Source organism: Saccopteryx bilineata, chromosome 3 (genome assembly GCF_036850765.1).
Source record: "Saccopteryx bilineata isolate mSacBil1 chromosome 3, mSacBil1_pri_phased_curated, whole genome shotgun sequence".
NCBI classification, from domain to species: domain Eukaryota; kingdom Metazoa; phylum Chordata; class Mammalia; order Chiroptera; family Emballonuridae; genus Saccopteryx; species Saccopteryx bilineata.
The window spans coordinates 183,644,802-183,666,418 of record NC_089492.1 but is presented as its reverse complement, the minus strand read 5'-3'; the positions used below and the strand labels follow the sequence as shown (position 1 = coordinate 183,666,418).

The 21,617-nt window shown below is 40.2% G+C and overlaps 1 protein-coding gene across 5 annotated transcripts; it reads right to left on the bottom strand.

The window, feature by feature from the left end:
- Positions 1-706: 706 nt before the first annotated feature.
- On the bottom strand, positions 707-21,617 carry TBC1D7 (TBC1 domain family member 7). Of its 5 annotated transcripts, XM_066268370.1 has the most exons (10): positions 21,540-21,571; positions 20,213-20,278; positions 18,843-18,962; positions 17,426-17,506; positions 15,193-15,231; positions 14,304-14,491; positions 10,382-10,519; positions 3,490-3,635; positions 2,302-2,431; positions 707-1,276 (listed from the first exon to the last, which is right to left on the bottom strand). In XM_066268370.1, the coding sequence occupies exons 3-10, from the start codon at positions 18,952-18,954 to the stop codon at positions 1,190-1,192; spliced, it is 921 nt and encodes a 306-aa protein (XP_066124467.1). In that variant the 5' UTR covers positions 18,955-18,962; positions 20,213-20,278; positions 21,540-21,571; the 3' UTR covers positions 707-1,189. The 5 variants fall into 5 exon arrangements, with proteins under 5 accessions (XP_066124467.1, XP_066124466.1, XP_066124468.1 ...); XM_066268369.1 differs by lacking the exon at positions 20,213-20,278 and having other exon boundaries at positions 21,540-21,612; XM_066268371.1 differs by lacking the exons at positions 20,213-20,278; positions 21,540-21,571 and adding an exon at positions 21,350-21,374.

Sequence of the window (21,617 nt, the reverse complement as noted above, 5' to 3'; positions counted from 1 at the left end):
GCTCAAGCCACCAACCACGGGGTCATGTCTATGATCCCACACTAAAGCCAGCGATGCCACGCTCAAGCTGGTGAGCCCATGCTCAAGCCAGTGAACTTTGGGCTTTGAACCTGGGTCCTCTGCGTCCTAGTCCAACACTCCACCCACTGTGCCAGCACCTGGTCAGGTGGTAGCTATTTGAGTTGAGGTTTTCTTCTGAGTGTATTTTTTTGTTGCTGTTTTAAAAACATTAATACCCTTAGATAGACTGCTCTACAGAAGTATAGGCTAGTGAACAACTCGGCTTGCTCTGAACTCATTCTCAAGTTATTTCACACATTAGGGAGGGACTGCATTCTCCGATTTATAACTCCCTAATTTTATGATCTCCCTCCTCTTTTGGGGGTGGGGTGGGGTGGAGAATCCAGCTCACCACTCAGGTCCCTGTAAGTCTGACAGCTGAATCAGTCTTAAAGGGCCGCATCTCACTCACTAGCCTCAAAGCCTGTCACTGCCCAGTTACCACTATGAGGCACAATACGGCCGGGGGCACTAGCTATTAAACTTCACCCGCCATTTCTCCCACTCCCATTCTGGATGACAGACTGCTCCTTGAAGTATACCCAACACTTAATGACCCACCAAGAAAAAGCATGACTCCAGCAAAATGTCAACAAATATTCTCTCTCCTGATAAGTAAATTTAGACATATTTTGTTCAACATCTGTTTTATTTCAAATGGCACAAACAGAAAATAATGTTAAGTTCTTTATTTAAATTTAGCAAAACAAAGCCTCAAAAGCAATTAGCTTAGATTTAAACAAGAATTGCATCAATAAAAGCTGAGTCCAAGTTGTCAACAAAAGGAAGTTATTCTTTACTCCAGAAATAGACCTTACAAAGTCACTAAGTTGGTGCTAATTAGAGAAGTGCAGGGTGTGGTTATGGACTGCTCATTAAAGCGTCTACCCACCTGACTGAACAGCTTTAGAAACTCCAACAACCCTTTCAGCTGCACTCAGAGTGGAACTTTGTACTTCTGCGTAACTAAAGGATGCTGCTTCGCAACATGGCAATATTGGAGGGGGGGGGGAGCTTAATTAAGTAATTATACTGGAAAAGAAATGACACTTTGACAACCAAAGCAAGAACTCTGTTTTCAATCACTTTAGTGTTTCAGGTTCCACATGGGCCTGGCAGTGTCCAGTGTTCAGGCGGAATGCACCGGGGTCCCACAGTGTTTGTGCCATAAGTCGATGGCCTTGCTCACAATCGCATCCGAGCTGTCCTGGGGAATCTGTGAACAAGCAAACCAGTGTCCCTGAAACCGCAGCGTTTATAACATCAGTCTCCCTCATTCACAGTGGCATATTTCCAAGGGCATTCTTGCTGTTTTTCAGAAAGTGATGGCACAAGAGGCTGCTGCCTGGACCTCTGTTTCACATGACCCCCGAGGACACACTATGGAGCTCTGATGTCAGCTGCCTAGGTTCAAATCCTGCACTGCCCACTACACTGTGTGGCCCTGGGCAGGTTGCCTAAGCTACCTGGGTTCAAATCCCATCTCAAAAATATGCAAATGGACCCCACTGCATAGGGCTGTCACAGATTCCATGAGCTAGCCCATGAGAAACACTTAACATAAGTCCTGGCACTGTTAGCCACTAATTATTATAATGATTATTCAACACACATTCACTTAGTACTTATTATTTACCCTGCCTGTTCAAATGTTAATATCGACTGAAAAGAAAAAAAAAAAGAATAGCTTTTGGATCCAGTGAAATTCCTCAGGCATAAGTCTCTTCACATCTTCCTCTTAACCTGGTTAAGGGTATTCTAAGACACCCAGAGAGGGAAAAGCTGACTCATTTCCCAATATGCACAAGTTTATACGTAAGCACATTAGCAAACCCAACTGGGGTTCCAACAGTGATGCTAGCAAGAATGAAAGGGCTTACAAAGTCCCCCGAACACTAGGGTCCTCTTCCATTAACAAGGATTACTCATCCTAAAGTGACAGAGCTCACCCTTTTCTTGATAAGGCTCTCGGTAGTCCCTTCAGGGCACAAGACTCTGGTCCTGAGTGCACACAGTCATGATGACAATCTCACTGCTCAGACCATCATCCCCCAATTAGAGGATATAAACTATAATCCCCTTATCAATTATAATCTGAACGTTTTCAAGGAAAAATCTGTTTCTTATAATGTAAAAATATGTCCCTTCTCTGAAGTAATTTAATGCAGCAGGAAAACCTGACTTGCTAGTAAGCTGACTTCCTTTCCAGATTCATAATCGAATCAAATAAAGCACACTTACATTTTCCAGAAACTTGGTTATCTTCTCTGAATTGTTCAGTGCCATCACTTTTATTTTGAAGGTTAGTAAAATTTCCACTGCTACAAATACCAGGATCTTACAGGATCCACTTATAACTTTATCCCAAACCCTACAAAAATGAAGAAATAATCAAATTATGTGAGATTAAAATTTGTTTACCTAGTCATCTCAAATTACAAAATTAAATCACATCAGAAGAGCTATAATGAAATAATCATTTAAAAACAACAAATCAGCTATTTGAAATCTATTTTAGACACAATCAGCAATGGATGGAAAAAATGAATGATCGCCGAAAAGTACTTGCTCTGCTTAAAATCTACCAAATGCTCATTTTCTGTTTCAGACAGACAGTTTCGAGAAGGAAAGTCCTAAACCAAAGTTTAGATTTTACTAATATTTTATAATGCTAATATAATCATAACATGCTAAGGAAAAACAAAAGCAGCATAAGAAATGAGATAAATTCAATCCCATTTCCCAGGGGTTTAAATTCCTTCAACTTCTCCATGGGCTTAAGGAGCTAGTTATTGATCTGCAAGCATACAAACATAATTATTCTGATAATTCCTATAATTCTTAAAGTTGGTATCACACTCTGCATGCTTATTATCTGTTGTCCTGTGATGTTCTTTGTGTACTGCCTCTCTTCACAGCTCCACCCTCACTCCTTGGTGGGGAAGGGCCAAGTCTCCAAACACCCACAACATATGTCTGAAACTAATGCTTTCATTAGATTACGTTTGAGCCTCAAATCTTTTTGACTGCCTTCAGCTACTTTAAAGATGTCATAATGAAACTAAAAACTACCAAGATTTCCTCTAGATCAGAATCTACACTTCTGAAAAAGGCTGGGCTTGTATCAGCTCCTGGAGACTGTTTCAAATGTAAATATTGTACAGCATCTAAAACGTTGAGGGCCCTTGATGTTTACAATTGTATATTTTAATATTTGTAATTTTAATCTTTGTTATTATTAAATATTAATATTCTAATCGTATATATAACAAACAGAACCATGTGTTGTTATGTTAGCTGCTAGAGAAGTTAGCTTTAAATTACTATGTTGTTCTAAAGCAAATTTATATTCTGAGGAATGATCATATGAAAAACCAGGATTCTTCTCAAACTCCAAGCCTTCAGTACATCTTTGAAAGAAATACTTGCCTCTGTAAACTGGATTCAGGCAAGCACCCTGCAAAGCACCTCTTGAACCAGAGACCATAAGGAAGTTTGGATACTGCAGAACACATCTTCAGGTGACTCAGCAGCCTGCTATCTTCCAGAAGCAAGTACTGCTCAAAAGCCCTTGGCTAATGATAAAACAAGAAAGATTATTCACTTCCTGTGACATAACATTACCTAATCTTACAACCTATGATGAAAAAATGTACATGATGAATGCAAGGAAGTACTAGAAAACAAAATTTCAGAATCATCCAAGTCACTGGTGATGCAGCAGTTTCCCAAGTCAGCACAGCCAGGGCAACCAACCATCTGGGACCAAGGGGTTTCCTGGGACAGTCCCAGACAAATGTAACATTGGTCACGCTAATGTTAACTGTATTAAACAGATTCAACAGCCTAAGGCAAAAGTCCAAAAGCAAAATTCAATTGTTCTGGGGAACTTAGAAAGGCCCTTGATCTTCCTGGCTGCTCTAGAGCAGAAGATTATATATACAGGGAAAGAGGGGAAAGGGGGGAAAGGGGGAGAAAGAGGAGAAGGGGGTGAAAAGGGGGGAAAGTGGGAGAAGGAGAAGACCAGAGAAACAGAATGGGACTAAAGTGGGAGAACTAGGAAAAATAAGACAAGAGAGCTGGAGCTAGAAAGGGCCCCTCAGCCATTGACCACACATACGCTGACCCACACTGAGCACTACTGTGCGCAATGCCAAGTAGGTTCATCTAACAGGGATGTCCAGAAGTGCTCTGTCCCCAACAAAATGTGCACAAGAATTCTCAGTAGTCAGAGGAATAACACGGAGGGAACAGAGTATACCTGGATTCTACCTGGTAGCCTCTCCCACATAAGGTTAAGCAGCAGCCAACTGGGAGACTAACAAAAGCAGCTCCCCAGACCAGGCCCAATACACCTTGATCACACTACTCTCTTTAGAGTCAACTGGCTAAGAATGGACCAAAGGGTTAAACACTAAAGCCTTGACTGACTGATGGTGGCAGAGTGGACAGTGTTGACCTGGGTCGCTGAAATTCCCAACTCAAATCCCTGAGGTTGCCGGCTTGAGCGTGGGGCTGCTGGCTTAAGTGTGGGATCACGACATGATCCCAAGGTTGCTGGCTTGAGGCCCCCCCATCAAGGCACATATGAGAAGCAGTCAAAGAACTAAAGTGACGCAACTACGAATTGATGCTTCTCATCTCTCTCCTCCCTTTCTCCCCCATCCTATCTCAAATCAATTAAAAAAACAAAAAACCTAGTATCTGTACTCCCTATCCAGAAGCATAAGACCATTTATCATTTAAGTACATGCAAATATTTATTTTACTAAATACATGCATCTCTACACTTCTGCCAAAGAGGTGATTCAAAATATCAGTGTCCATTATAGCCACACACTGTGCTATGTACAGGAAATAGACGACAAAATAAGGTCAAGTCCCTGCCTTCAAGGAGCTTAAAGCTGGTTGACAGAGCCCAGGAAAGAGGAAACTAGGTGACACTGTAATAAAGCTATGGTTGGGATAAGCACAGGATGCTGGGCACACCCACAGGGAATCCTCACCCTGTCTTTAGAAGCCAGAAAGTTTCCCTGAGATGTGACCTGTGAGCTGGGCCAGGAAAGCACAGGGTCAGCCAGACAAAGAGGGCCCACATGTTAATATCTGGTCCACTTTTCCCTCTCATTTCCAGAGAATCTCTTACTTTTTCTGTTTATCCAACTTATCTCTACCACTTAATGCTTCCAATAGCTTCTCCAGAATACCACATACAACTCCCCAAACCAGGAGTTTTTCTCTAAAGACCAATTGTCAAAGGGCTCCTGTTCTGGCTTTTCACCTCTGAAACTCTATTCTAGAATTCTGATCAGTTCTGCCAGTGATAAATATGTATGCTTTTCCCATAAAGTGACACAGATGAACACACACACACACACACTTGTATATTATGTCTCACAACAAAGAAAATTTCATCCAAAAGGCAGTGCAAATAACAAAATGTAGATGGGTGAAGATTTAAAAATATTTATTGTCCTTTTCCTTTATCAGACTGTAAGCTCAGTGAGGGCAGGGGCTGTGTGTTTTGTACACTGCTAGTTCTCCAGTACCTAGAACATTACTTGGCATAGTAAGTACTCAATAGGTAACTAATAAATGAATACTATGAGTTAAATGAAATTTAGACATGTATTAATCAACATCATAATAATCATTCAATGTATATCTTTTAGCTAGTCTTATATTCTTCCAAAGTTTGTTTTTCCTGATTTAGAATATGCTTGTACAAGAAATCTTGAAAATACAGGAAAGAACAAAATAAAAGAAGTATATAAAGATCACCTATAATCACACTCTCCAAAGATAACTGGTGATAATATTTACGTTGTACAGCATTCATCTGTCTTGCTGCATAGATTATATACACACTTTCCTTTTATCAATTGGACTCATATTGAATATACAACTTAGTATTTTGCTTTTTGCACTCAACATATTATGGACATGTTCCCAGATTAACAAATAACCTTAAAAGGTAAATACCCCAAATAAAGAGAACCTCTAAAAATAGAGAAGAAAAAAGCCATATACTCTAAAAAGTGCAAATGGCTCTTACCCATATGAAAAGATGTTCAATGTTACCTATAATAAAAGAAATGCAACCTAAAACTACAGAGGCATCGTTTCTCACCTATCAGACTGGCAAAAATGACACACCACTTTGGCAAGGCTGTGGGGAAACTAGTGTTCTCATCTACTAGTCTTGGGGATGCAAAAGAGTATAAGCTTTACGAAGAGGAACATGGGATATTTCTAGCAAAGTTAACACATGCATTACCCTTTGATCCAGTCAATCCATTTCTAGGGAATCTTTCCCAAAAATCTACAGGCAAATACATAAAAAGATGTAAACACAAAACTATTATCTGTTACACTGTATCATAGCAAAGGACAGGAAATATCCCAAATGGCCAACAATAAAGGACCAGTTGAAGAGTGTAAATATGCATAAAGGAGTAGTATGCAGCCATGAAAAAGAAAAAGGAAGGTCTATACCATTATGGCATGATAATCAGGCAACAATAGGATGAAAAAATATATACATCATGTGCTAAGTCTAAGAAAGAGGATAAATATAAATATATACGTTTTGATAGCTGGTATGGAAACTGCCATGGGGTCAAAAGGCACCTAAGTATTTGAATGCAAGTGGAAAACAGGGACAGAAATCAGGTACTGGCAGTTTTTTCATTTTCATTTGTGTGTGAATTCTTTAAAATATAAATGCTGGAACATTAATCATTAATACAAGTTAAATGCTTCAGTGAACAAGTTTCAACAGTTCAACTTTATATAACAATTACAAATAAATGTGTTAAATTTTTCTGGACAATGTCAGAATTTGGATATTTTCTAAAACAAGTAAATTTCTCATTGATGGCAACTAAAACAACAACAACTGGTTTTTAACTCTGGGGTTAGAAAGAGCTTTCTAAATAATATATAAAAAAAAATATTTGACAAATCCAACTGTATCAAAACTTACATTCTTTGTACAACAGACATGGATAAAATATGTTCAACATATTTAAGGATAAATATCCACTTATTGACAGCTTACAAATAAATAAGGAAGCAAACAAAATAGGAAGGGGAACAAATATAAATGACCAATAAACATTCAAAGCTGCTCAACTTCACTAAAAAATGAGGATATGTAAAAAATGGGATAATTTCACTAGCAGATTAACAAAAATGTAAAAACATGACACTACCAAATATTGGCAATGGAGTGGAAACCAGGAAATCTCATAACCTCTTGGAGGAAGCAAAATTGGCAGAGCTTTTGGGTGGACAACCTAGAGTTAAAATTTAAATACATCTTTCCTTCAAGTCAGCATTCCCCTACAGGCACCCATTCTGGAGAAAACACTCACACACATACACGAAGACACATGCACAAGGGCATGCTGAGGGTCAGTATGGACCTATCATGTTCAATTATGGCAAACAAGAAACACTATGAGCAAATTTAAAAAAAAAATAAAGGTGGTTGCCTGACTAGGCGGTGGCGCAGTGGATAGAGCGTTGGACTAGGATGTGGAGGACCTAGGTTCAAGATCCCAAGGTTACCAGCTTGAGCGCAGGCTCAGATCTGGTTTGAGCAAAGCTCACCAGCTTGAGCCCAAGGTCACTGGCTTGAGCAAGGGGTTACTCGGTCTGTTGAAGGCCCATGGTCAAGGCACATATGAGAAAGCAATCAATGAACAACTAAGGTGTCGCAATGAAAAACTGATGATTGATGCTTCTCATCTCTCTCCGTTCCTGTCTGTCTGACCCTATCTGTCCCTCTCTCTGTCTCTGAAAAAATAGAAAGAAAGAAGGGAAGGAAGGGAAGGAAGGGAAGGAAGGGAAGGAAGGGAAGGAAGGAAGGAAGGAAGGAAGGAAGGAAGGAAGGAAGGAAGGAAGGAGGTTCTAAATGAGTAATTCTCAGCCTGAACCACACTTCAGAATCACCTAGAGCTTTTAAAAAATTAGAATTCTGGGGCCCCAGCTCCAGAGATTCTGGCTTATTTGGGCTGGGTGGAAGAAAGGCACTGGTATTTTCAAAAGCTCCCAGAGGGAGCCTGCCCTGTGGCAGCACAGTGGATAAAGCATTAACCTGGAACGCTGAGGTTGCCGGTTCAAATCCCTAGGCTTACCTGGTCAAGGCACATATGGGAGTTGATGCTTCCTGCTCCTCCCCCCCCTTCTCTCTGTCTCTCTTCTCTAAAATCAATAAATAAATTTTTAAAAATTAAAATTAAAAAAATGCAAAAGCTCCCAGAGGGTACTAACAGGAATTCAGGGCTGAAAACTACTGATCTATTCGTACTAACTTGGAAAGCCTCCAAGATATTAAGATAAAAATAAACTGCGGGGCCATATGAACCGTGTGTTAATATTTGTTTTTAATACTATTTACATTCGTAAAAAGTATATACATCATTATGTGTGTATATGCATCCACATACACATCCATCCATCCTAATGTAGTCTAGAAGAACATATCAAGTTGATGACTATGTTTACTTCTTAGAAAGTAGGAGATGAGGAGACACTATTACAGATCTATGGGAACACTGGATTCATTTGGATTGTTGACTCCTTCAGAATGTATTTATCAGCTGTTAGCTCAGTGGATAGAGGTTCAGCCCAGCATGCAGATGTCCTGGATCCCCGGTCAGGGCACACAAGAGGAGCAACCATCTGCATCTGCTTCTCTTTCCCTTTTTTTCCCCCTTCTCCTCCTCTCTCCTGCAGCCAGTGGCTCGATTAGTTCCAGCATCAGCCCTGAGAGCTAAGAATAGCTCGGCTGGTCTGAGTGTTGGCCTCAGGCACTGAGTATAACTTGGCTGATTCAAGCATCAGCCCCAACCGGGGTTGCTGGGTGGATCCCGATCAGGGCACATGTGGGAATCTATCCCCCTTTCTCTCACTTAAAAAAAAATGTATTTATCTATTACTTGTGTTATCAAAAATAAAGGATGAGTTTTTTAAACCTGAGCTTTCAAAATGTTACTAAATTTACTCCATTATTAAATAAGAAAGACTAAGTTATGGAATCATTTGCACATCCTGATTTAATAAGGCAACATTATATTTACAAATGCTCAATGCTACGCTTAAACCATTTTAATTGAAATCAACTAAATGAATTAAATTTCAAGATTTTAAGAATCAAGCTTTATTTAACTTAAATATTTAAAAAGCACTCTTGTGCCATGCTCTACAAAGCTGAAGGGCCTAGCCAACCGTCCGATAATCGAGCAGTGATCCTCAGGTATTCCGAGCCTTCAACACTTGGGTCCTGCAACCCACATCACAGTGACTGCTTACAATAAAATTTTTAAATTAAAAAACTCAATGATTTAAGGAAAAATAGAGCTTCACCTTCATAAATGAGAGAAGCCAGGAAAAACACTGGAAAAGAGAACAGAAAGGACACCAGCTTATGCTGATGAAGGAAATGCCGTTCAGTTCTCTGGACTCCCAAGTCGGAGCATAATGCTGCCCTCAGACCCACTCACCTCACCCTCCTCACTAACAGAAGCCTATTTTAACAGGAGAGCACACGTGTCCGGTTAAATACATACACATTTCCCAGTCGGGCAGCCAGGGAACACGGTCCTGCCACTAACTGACATGAAGAAAACAGTCTGTTAGAGTGGGACAGGCTTGACTCACTTGTCCCTTCTATTCCTGTGCTGGGTCTCTGCCTCACCCCGCCTGCTTGCCAAGAGCACAGATGTCACAGCTGTCTCTCCATTTGTCTTATGCACCCAGAGGAAGGGTGACACTAAGAATGCTAGTGCAGGAAGGACTGGTTCCCTACTGACACCGCCATGCCATGGCACCAGCTCTGGGCTGCCTCGCCCCTGGACTGCTGTTACAGGAAAAAAACAATAAAGTTTCTGTTTGGGGAGGGTCTTCCCATCATATGCAGGCAAATCTAAACCTTAGCTCACAGACAGGGACAAGTCTAGATAAAGCCCGTGGATTCTAGATCAACATAAGGAATACTGGGGGGGGGGGGGGGGGGGGGCAAACTATGACCTGTAGCAGACAACTCCAGGCATGGCCATTCCTTTATGTATTATTGATGGCTGCTTTTGTGTGACAACAGCAGAGCTGAGTGACTGTAGCAGAGACACAGGGGCAGAGACACCATCTGGCCTGCCATGCTGAGAATATTTACTACCTGGCCTTTTACAGAAAACATCTGCTTATTCCTACTACAAAGGGTCTACTCCTAATTGTAGCATCACTCCCAACACCACTGTTCACCATGCTCACCATCCCCTATCACTCCCCTATCAACAGCCAGAAAAGTGCCCCTCACCAGCTGGCGTAAGGAGTCCCGGTACTTGCGGTTTAACTGATTCACAAAGCACCGGGTGAGCCAGTAGCAGTCGACACTGTCTTCCATCATCTCCTCCATGGCCTTAGCAATGGCAAGAAATACTTCATCTTCTGGTTCCTGGAAGATTAATAATAAATCTCAAGAGGGAAGCAGCAGAAAAGAGGAATACATATTTCTTTGATAAAAATAAAACTTTATCCCCTAAATTTTGAAGAGGCTGCATTAATAAATCAAAGTGGAACCAAAACGCACAAAGTTCATCACTACAGAGAAGACCAAGGAGGAGGTAAGAATGAGTAACAATAGAAATCTGAATGAACTGTTCTTTGTGAATACTAGGTTTCAGGCTGAGCACTCCAAGTTTCCAACGTCTAACATTAAGGCCATCCATAAAGGAATCAACACTAAGCAGAAGCAAGGTGCTGACTCCACCTAGAAATATTCCTGGTGTTAGAGAATTACTCTCAAAACAATGTGATATACAGATAAGTAATAATTGGAGACATTTGCCAATATGGTAACTTTCAAAAATTTAATGACTCCAAAAGGACTAAGAAAGCATTTTCTTCACCTCAAAACATTCATACATACCTTTAGAATTCTGTTCTATTTTTAATCACCTAAAGAGTTTAAAGTGTCCCTAGGATCAAAATTTCAGGAATCAGAAGAATGGCATTTCTCAATATTTGTGTCAATAATCAGAACATAAAAGTAAACCCTCCAGGAAATTTCAACAAAGAAATCTCATAAAAAGTGGAATCTGCTTGAAAATCTATTTTGTTTCCAAACACCATTATCTTACACAAAAATACATTTTCAACTAGAATGCTCAGGGATTTTAATGTTAAAAAAGAAACGAAAAAGTATCTTTCTACTCTCCTAAAATGTCCCAAGTTAAATCAAAATTCCCATTCTAAGAAAATTATTTCACTTTAGGTTTATTTTCATCTTAGTAATATTTTATAAAAAGTCAAGTAAAAGAATCATAGAATATGCATTTTTCTAAATATTAATGTGTCAGAGATGAAGAGAAAAGAAAGAGGAAGAGGGAAGCTCCTTTCCTGAACTCCCATCTAGTTAGTACCAGGCACGGGGCTGGTGCTCCAGAATGTGGCATCGCACTACTGCTTGCTCCTGGCCACTCCGGGTGATCAGGGAAGAGGACTAATGTCCTTGACTGACCACGTTCCAGCCCAGTGCCAAGCACTGTCACACATTCTTCTTAATGGGTAAGGAAAATGAGGCGGTGGGGCTTGGTAACCAGGCAGGCATGGCACAGCAGAGCCCAACACAAACACTTTGACGGCACGTCTGCCCGAGACTGCACCGAAGGTGTCTGGGCTTGCAGAATGGACAAGCTGAGCAGGGATGAGGTAACAGCTATAACTATCATTCTTGAATAGATAATCTACCCTGACTTAATATATAAGAACTCATGTAGTACTACCAACTTCACTTTGCCAAAGATAAGCAAAATTTTAAAAAGCTTGTTAAGAGTTCCAATTATTTTCAGGGCCAAATTCTCTGGATAAACTCTAAAAAAATGGGTGACCAATAGGCCTTCATGGGAACCATATCATTAACTTCAAAAAGAAGGATCAGTTCAAAGCTCACACTTCTATAGTGGCAGATTGCAATCAGAAATAAAATAAACTTCACATATAACATAGCTTGCACACAAATCCCTCTTTTGAACAATTCACTATTTCAGCCCTCCAACATCGTTAAAGTGCCCAGAATAAGTTGCAAATTGCATTAAAACGGCTAAAGCTCAAGACCTGAACTCTTCCTCTTCTCCATCTTTTTCCTCTACAAACAAGTAAAACAAGTAACTAGAATTGAGATTAGCAAAGATGAAGTTTAAAAAGCAGGCTGGGGCCTGTGGGGCTGAGGCCAAGAAGGTGTGAGGGCCGAGGAGAGGCCAGGGACTACAAGGCCTATGCAGCTTGCAGGCCAGGGTCAAGAGATGGCTCAGAGTGCTGGTTACAGAGCAATATGCAAAGAAGTGTTTATGTACTGAGGGAAATGGGAGCCTCTTCAGATTGCAACTGTCAGAGAAGAAATTACAATACAGAAAAAGTAAAGGCTAGAATGAGCCTGATACTGGATCATATATATAGTATTTGGAGCTATGACTGTGAACTCAGGATTTCAATATATTGAGATAAACAGATACATAAACATGCACAGGTGTATGGGAATACGTATGTGAATGTGTATGTATGAACATGTTTCCTGGCTCCTTCTGCTGAGAGGGCCTAGAAGATGATATCCCGACAATGACAAGAATACCTAGGTGCCCTATTCTTGGTTTCTAAATATCACACTCCACTGGTGGGGGCAAGGCAGATTCCAGGCCTGGGGCAGGGAAAGTATATGACCCTGGAGCATCTTTTTATGCCAGAAAGTAAGGAAATGCTCAAAATGATGGAAACTTGTCAAAAAAGACAGAATTCAGCTTGATGAAAAAATCTGACATAATTTAAATACCAAAATAAATACTGGCAGCAATGCATTATCACCCACTGAATAAAAGAAACCCATAAATTCACACTGATATAAACAAATGAGAAGGGAAAATTTTCCTTATAAAACAATACCAACTAATAAATGCAGAGGAAATAAAAGAGTTAGAAAATCACTATTTGGCAATCAGCACAGCAAAATTGTTTCAGGCAAGAATCATTAGCAGAAGGATATTTACAAAGTCTGAAACTTTCTACCCAGAAGTTACTTATTAATTACAAAGGGGAAAAGTAGTAGGTTTACATTGGAGAAACCTGGCAGACACCACCTTAACCAAGCAATCAAAGTCAGCAGCCACAGTAATAAGTATCATACTTCTGTGGTACTTCTGCCAAAAATGCATAACCAGATTTTAATCATAAGGAAACATCAAACAAAAACAAACTGAGAAATGCTCCACTGCCCAGTACTCTTCAAAAATGTCAAGATTATGAAAGTTTGTACAAAGACTGAGGAACTGTCCCAGATTAAAGAAGACTAAGAACTCATGGGAGTAAATGTAAAGTGTGAACCCAGACTGGATCCAGGGTCAGAAAAAGGACATCAGTGGAACAATTAGCAAAATGTCAACGTCCACAGAGTTCATAATATTGTATCAAGGCTAATCTTCTGGTTTTGTTATTCTACAGTTTGTGAGATACATATAACATTTGAGGATGACAGATGAAGTTATATGAGAACACTACACTATTTTTTTTACAACTTTTTTCTATGTCTAAATGAATAGTGAAGACACTAAAAAATTTTGAAATCAATAAATGATAAAACTAGCGGGTGAAAGTTTGATAAGAGAGTTTGATAAGTTCTGAACTAAAACTTTGTTTTGATAAATGGCATTATTTGGACAACTGATCAAATGTGAATGGAGTCTGAAGATTAGATGTTAATACTGTATCAATGCCAACTTCTTGGTTTTGATGATTGTAGTATGGTCACCAAGGGGAATGGTCTTATCTTTAGAAAGTACATACTGAAGGAATAAGTAATGGGATATCAAGTCTGCATCTTATTTTCAAATAATTTAGAAAAAATATGTATACATATAAAGAAAAAATGACAAAGCAAATGTTCAAAAATATAGACCAGGTATTTTTGGGTAACCTGGGTAAAGGGTATATGGAAATTCTTGATAGTATTCTTGCAACTTTTTTGTAAGTTTGAAATTACTTCAAAACAAGACATAGTATTAAAAAAAATTAGGTACATGGGGTCAGACTATGCAGGGCCATGTATGTAAGTGAAAGATGTGTTGCTTTTATTCTATAGACAAAGGGGAGCCACTGAAAGTTTCTAAGGTAAAACATGATGCAATCAAAGGCTGGCAAGATAGGACCATCTAGAGTAGAGCAAAGTGTTGAACAAAAGTACCACTGACCAGTGGGAAGGAGGGACTTCGAGGCAACTTTCCAGATTCCAGCTGATACATGCGGAGGTACAGTTCAACCTGAGGTGTGGTATCACTGATAAAGTGAACGACCCTCAGGGCACGGAGGATATCCAAGTACTGCCCCTTGCGATATGACATCACCAGGGAATGGGAATCATGGTGTGGAGGCAGGATCCCTATACAAAGACCCAGGGGAAAAAAAGAGCAAAATACTGAGGCATCAATCCAAATTCCTCCTCTTGTAAAGAGAACCCTGGGAGAAGCTGCCCATCACAATTAAACTAGAACTCACACAATTATATATTTAGTTACCATTCAGATTTCTTTTAGCAATTCTCACTATAAAAAAAAATTTAAATACCATCATTATTTGGGTGACAACTATCACTGCTATAAAAGAGAAATGAAACAGCATCATAAAGCCCTAAATTCAAGATAATAACTGTATCAATTATAATAATGATTTAATTCAATTAAGGTTGTCAACCTAGGGCCACCTTTAGCTCCTAGAAACCCATGTTGTTTTCCTACTTGGCCCATGGTATGGACTGAATTATGTCCCCTCAAAATTCGTATGTTAGAGCCCTAACCCCCACCATGACTATATTTGAAAACAGGACCTATGAGAAGGTCAAGTTAAATGAGGTTACAAGGGTGGGGCCCTAATTCAATAGGGCCAGTGCTCTTATAAGAAAAGGAAGAGATACCAGAGCTCTCTCACTTTTTGCCATGTGAAGACACAGAAACAGGTGGCCATCTGCAAGCCAGGAAGTGAGGTTTCACAAGGAACCAAATCAGCCAGAGTGGAAAGAGCACACAGGAAAGGCCTTCAGCACACCAAGGTCCCAGCCCCCGATCTGGTAATACCAGTACTCACAAACATCGGTGTGGGCCCTTGTTTTCTCATCTGTCAGGGCTGGAAAATGGGAGGGATAAATGTTCTTTGCAGAACACTAGCTCCTACAGTCTTCATGAGAAAAGGGTGACAGGATCAAATAGATTTGGAAAATGGTGACAATGAATCTTCAAGGCTCTAAGTTTTGCTATTAAGAAAAATATGCTACTTTATTTATTGCAGCCTCATTAAACTTAATCAAACTGCAGAGCAGCACAGACTGGAGTCCAAGTGCCTGGGTCTGAAGTCTAGCTCTACAATTAACTGGCGGATGACCATCAGCAACTTACTTGATCTCTCTATGCTTTGGCTTTTCTATCTGAAAAATGAAATCATAGTACCTTTCTCAAACAGTTGTTATGATGAATAAAAAAATGTATATACATAAAGCACTTAAAAAGTATACGGCACATACGTACGTAGAATAAATGACAACTAATACACCTGACTATGGGTCACTCTTTGCTTCGCACCACAGATCTAGCTTTCTAAAGAACACTCTGGGAGACAAAAGTTGGATAAGCTCTAAGGACTCTAGCTAACATGATGCTTTGTTAACGTTACAACCAAACTTGCTTAAATGTTCTTTTTCCTGATGTAAATCTTTATTTACCTTAGCTATGGGGCACTATGCAGGCTTCCAAAAAAGCCAAAGAAACACACTAAAATGTCCTCCAAATTTAGACTAAAACAGTACAAATTAAATACCTGTAGTTAAGTCCTTATAATACTACTAGAGGCAGCATGTGTTTCCAAGTTAAACATCAAACGTGTTTTCTAAGACCTAGCCCCAAAATGTCTCTTCCTGATATTTATTACAATGGTATCACAAGTAGGCAGAACAAGGACCCTGAGTAATCAACAACAATGCTAGTAAGAGTCATCCTGTCTTTTCCACAGTGTGGCAGCCCTAAATCTCCATGCCTTTACTGCAATAACAACACAACAAAGACTTACCTGAAAAAGACAACTAGGGACAATACAGGTGATGAATAAGCCAGGCAGCCTTGGCACTCAGGGAATGCCACAAAGTATGACTGTGCCTCTCTCATCAATCCACTGGTATTATCAATTAATAAGACACATAGTATTTTCCAGCAAAAATAGATAATATTTACACTGCCACTTAGAAAAAGCATCCTTATTTTCATGACCACTGGAAACACTAAGCTTTTTTTTTTAATGCCCAGGAAAACACTAAAATAGCTTTCACCCATTCTCTAGATTGTAACTGCTCAGTGACCTACTAGGAATACAAGTGTACAAAAACTGCCAAGATGCGTAACAGAACAGCTATTATGCAGTGCTTTCTGGAATGGTTTGTAGTCAGACTTAGGATTAAGAATTGTCAAGTCCTGAAAATACAGTGCATTTTAGAAAGAAGACGAGGTCTATAGTCTATACTACCTTCAAATGGGCTCTACAAACCTGAGCTCAAAGCCTAGCTCTGCTATTGATAGGCTACAAGGCCTTAGGCAACCTCATGGTCCTTTACCTATCTGTAAAACTGGGAAATTTGTACTTAACCCACAGGAAAATTCTAGGATTATTCTAAATATTTTCTTTCTTTTTTTTTTAAAGGAAGGAGGGTAGCATATGTGTTAGCAGGTTCAGCCATGACAGGGGGTGGGGGGGACTTTGGCTAAAAGTACAAAGGTCACTTGTGGCACCTAATATGCTTTTTCTTCCACAGAAACTGAGCAAGATCCTTTTCCCTTCTCCTTAAGCCACCACTAATCACTGGAATGGATTCATCTGCACCTCTAGGAAATAAAAACATTTCCATTCCGTTCTGACTCTGATCACACTCATTAGGAAGTGCACAGCATACCTCTATGCTAGGAATCACACAGGACAAACTGAGCGCTAAAACCGCTCAGTTAATTTAGCAAAAAATGAGACCTTGCAGGGTCTTTGTCAAGGTTACCCAGTTCACAGCAAAGCCTAGCCCAGTTCTTTCTCCCAGTGCAATGCTCTTGCCACACTTTGTCTCACAAACTACATTACTTTCTCTTCTACCACTAATAAACTGACAGTCTTAGAGTAACATTTTATGTTTTGTCACTAAAGTCACCTCCTGAAAGGCAATCATAGGGAGCAGTAATTCAGTCTCCTAAGATCAGACCCAATAATCAGTGAGGACCTCCTTTTCCTGACTGATAAAATGAGAAATGAGCATTTTTGAAGATAAATTTCCAACTCTTTGGTCGCATACCTAGAAGCACCTTCCATACCAATGCACGGTACATGGACGGGAGGGGGAACCTTTGACTAAAAGTACGAAGTTTCTCAACATCTAGAAGAAGAAAAAACCCCAATAGTTAGAAGCTTTCATGCTGTTCACAATATATAAAAGTGCATTTCGTTGTTTATAACTTAAAGCAGGAGTCGGGAAACTTTTTGGCTGAGAGAGCCATGAACGGCACATATTTTAAAATGTAATTCCGTGAGAGCCATACAACGACCCATGTACATTACACATTATCCAATAAAAATTTGGTGTTGTCCCGGAGGACAGCTGTGATTGGCTCCAGCCACCCGCAACCATGAATGTGAGTGGTAGGAAATGAATGGATTGTAATACATGAGAATGTTTTATATTTTTAACATTATTTTTTTTATTAAAGATTTGTCTGTGAGACAGATGCAGCTATCAAAAGAGCCACATCTGGCTCGCGAGCCATAGGTTCCCAACCCCTGACTTAAAGGTTAAAGTTTCCTCCTTCAGAGGAAACCTACCAAATAGTAAATCTAAGAAAGGGAAATCTGGTCTGATTTCTAGTCTGAGGGTTCCACCAAATAGCTATTTTAAAAACAATTATTGTGTCCCAGCATAGGAGATACATTGCATATATTACTACATTTCCAATAATATTAACAGTAGTTACTACTTACAGAATTTATTTCATTTAATCCACCTTGCAAGCTTATTGGCTATTCTTTTAAAGCACAGAAATGGAAGCTAAAAGCAGATGAGTGACTTGACTGCGTTAACACAGCAAGTGAGTCAGCACTCAAATCCCACATTTTCTAATAAAGTACACTCAACTGTCCTCAACCTGAACTCTACTAATTATCAAATGAAAATGATAACAACATACTTAAAGCAATGACCATCTAACAAGAACCAAAGCTCAGGTGGGAAATGTCTTTGAAACTTTAAAAATACTGTATGCATATAAAGTGCTATTTCTAACTATGGTTCAGTTTTACTTTAGTCAACCACAGAATAGACCTTATTGTTATTTACCAGCTGGAAGAAACTGAACTGTCAATACACAATCCAGTCTCAGTATTTCCATAAGAGAAAGTCAGAGCAAGAAACTGTAAATTTACCCAGAAGCTCTGAAGACACCAATGAAAATTGAAAAAAGAAAATATATGGGTCTAAGACAAGAAAAAAATATTGCCTTCTTTGAAGGCCCTTCAAAAGCATCTGATTTTTGTCTCAGCGAAATATAAACTTGAAAAATCCATAATTTCTCCCAAAATATATATACCATTCTGCTGTCATCCACCATTAAACAATTCAGCAGGTAAAAAATACTTCTGGATGTCTTAAGGTAACATTTATTTCAGAACAATTGGGATGACCAAAAACCAGCAGGCTTAATTTAATTTATAAAACTCACCCAAACGGTCATCTTTTAGAAGAATTTCCAATGATTTCTTTTCTTCCACTCCACGAAACCCCACTTTCTCATAATATACTGAACGAAAGTTCCTTTGAGAATCCTCAGTCATGTTTCACTCTTGGAGAGGGAGCAGGAGGAGAGAAAAAAGTGAGTTTACAAACAAAGAATAAAAAAGGAAAATTTTTCAACGATTTTCTCCAATGTTTCAGTGAATCTGTCTGCCCTTGCACAGGACTCAATATTAACTCTTTCGTTTTACACAACTCTAACACCACCTCACCTGCAACTTGGTCAAAACCAAGAAATGAAACCAAAGTCCTCCGAGCCGCTAAAATAGATGGCATGAAGTTTATGCACTAGGGATCTTACTTTACTTATGAGAGCACCTAGTCATAATATATGTTCAGGCCCTGGCCAGTTGGCTCAGTGGTAGAGTGTCGGCCTGGCGTGCAGGAGTCCCGGGTTCGATTCCCGGCCAGGGCACACAGGAGAAGCGCCCATCTGCTTCTCCACCCCTCCCCCTCTCCTTCCTCTCTGTCTCTCTCTTCCCCTCCCGCAGCCAAGGCTCCATTGGAGCAAAGTTGGCCCAGGCGCTGAGGATGGCTCTGTGGCCTCTGCCTCAGGTGCTAGAATGGCTCTGATTGCGGCAGAGTGACGCCCCAGATGGGCAGAGCATCGCCCCCTGGTGGGCATGCCGGGTGGATCCCGGTCGGGAGCATGTGGGAGTCTGACTGCCTCCGCGTTTCCAACTTAAGAAAAATACAAAAAAAAAAATGTTGGGCGGATAAAATGTATTATGCTCACTTTGTTAAAGATGCCGTTGCCCAGGTGATATTAATGGGGGCAGGCAGTCATTGTAGCCTGGGGCTTGGTTTTGGGATTAAGCCTTTCCCACCCTTTTTGCTGTGGGGCAGTACAATCCAATCATGCCTCAGAAGTGATTTTGTATTAGAGACTTCCCTATTTTATATATTGGATTAGAGGTTGTGAAGCTACACTATAAAATGAGGGTAGAACAAGAGTTTATGCTCTTGGTTCCTGGGATGATTAGAAGAGAGAGCAGAGGAGAGCAGGAAAAGGCCATGTGGAGGAGGCCAGGAGAAGCAGCCAAGATGGCAGAGTGCTGAGTGAGATGCCAGTTTGTACAGAGTTTGTATCTGGGATAAGGAAGGAGATGGGGAACTGAGGAGAATAAGGCTGGTGAGCTAGAAACCTTTGATTCTAGGAAACTCGGATAAGTCAGTGGCTTTGTGAGCACTGAATGTGATTGGGTTTTGGAGCCCAGTGTGTATTTTTACTTGCCCGCCGGGTGCAAACTAGAATTAAAGACTATGGCCCATCAGTTCTTGGCTCCGCTGTTTCTTTACCGACTGTCCGAATCCAATGCGAACCTGCATGGGCCAGGGTGCTGTGATAGTGGCCCTGGCTTCTGGCTTTACAAAAAAGATATGTTCAAAGACAAAAAATGAGTGAAATAGGCAGACAAGGTGTCATGCAAAAGGCTTTACCAAACTATACACAATGATTGTTTTTGTTTTATAAGTACTATGCATTAAAAAAAAAAATAAGACTAATATCTGAAAAGTTAACTATAGTTATCTTCAGGTAGTAGGATTCCAGAGGATTTTAAATTCTTCCCTTGCTCAGTTGTGTTTTCTAAAATAAGCATTTTGTAAAATGAAAAAAAAAATTATAACAAGTAAAAAGCCACAAGTTCCTTGATTAGTTTTCCTTCAAACACACAATTCTAACCAAGTTCATTATCAAAATTCAAAACCCATAAAGCTTAACAGTATTAAATTACAAAACAGAAGAGGGGCAGGAACATAGCTGATGGACAAGTTATGCCACAAAGTTAGAGACAGAATAACAACTTAAAATCTGTCATTAGAATTCAAAAATTCAGTGGTCTTGGGTTCTTTCACAACCTTCATACCACTGATGGCACGTCATCAGGAAAAGGTCTAATTAGGTTGGTATTTTAAGAATATAATGGATGTTATGATTTTCAAAAAAAAAAAAAGTACTGCATTGCCCGACCCAAATACTTCAAGTGCCGGTGCAAAAGAGGAACATAATCCTCAGAATTCAGTAATTTCTCATGTGCTCGGTGATCACAGGAGGGCTGAGCTCCAGGGAGCCAAGATCTTTCTTGGAGAAAAGATCGTCTCTGAGCCAATTCAGTCACAGGAAAGATTAAGATTCGCTTAAAATAAGAAATTTTAAAGTGTTCTAAGCTTTGGGGACCAAATGTTTTTTAAGGACAAAATTACTAAGCATTAAAACGCTAAATAAATTTGGAGGTTATTTACAAGAAGCATGCAAACAGCTGCAAGGCGATGCAGTGTCTGCTAAGGAAATCAGTCTCAGACCTCAAAATGACAGACGCATCGTCTTGGAGGAAATACTGTAAATTCCATTCCTGCCCATGACCGAACCCCTGACGGAAAAGTAAACACAGGTTGGTCTAAGGCCCCGCGTCCCATCCCTTCATTACGCTTCACCTCTAGTGGAAACCCGGGTTGAGACTACGTGGCCTGGAAAAGGGCCAGGGATGGACACCAGGCCAAGGGCGGACACCAGGCCAGAATCGCTAACCCGCGGTCCGGCAGGCGGACGACGTGGGGGCTGGCCAGGGGGTCGAGGACGCCACTAGGAGGTCTGCCGGACGGAGGGAAACGGGGGGACACTTACGCCACGAGCAGCAATAAACAGCACACGGATACCGGCTGCGGCGGCGGCGGCGGCGGCGGCGGAAGTGACGTCACTCAG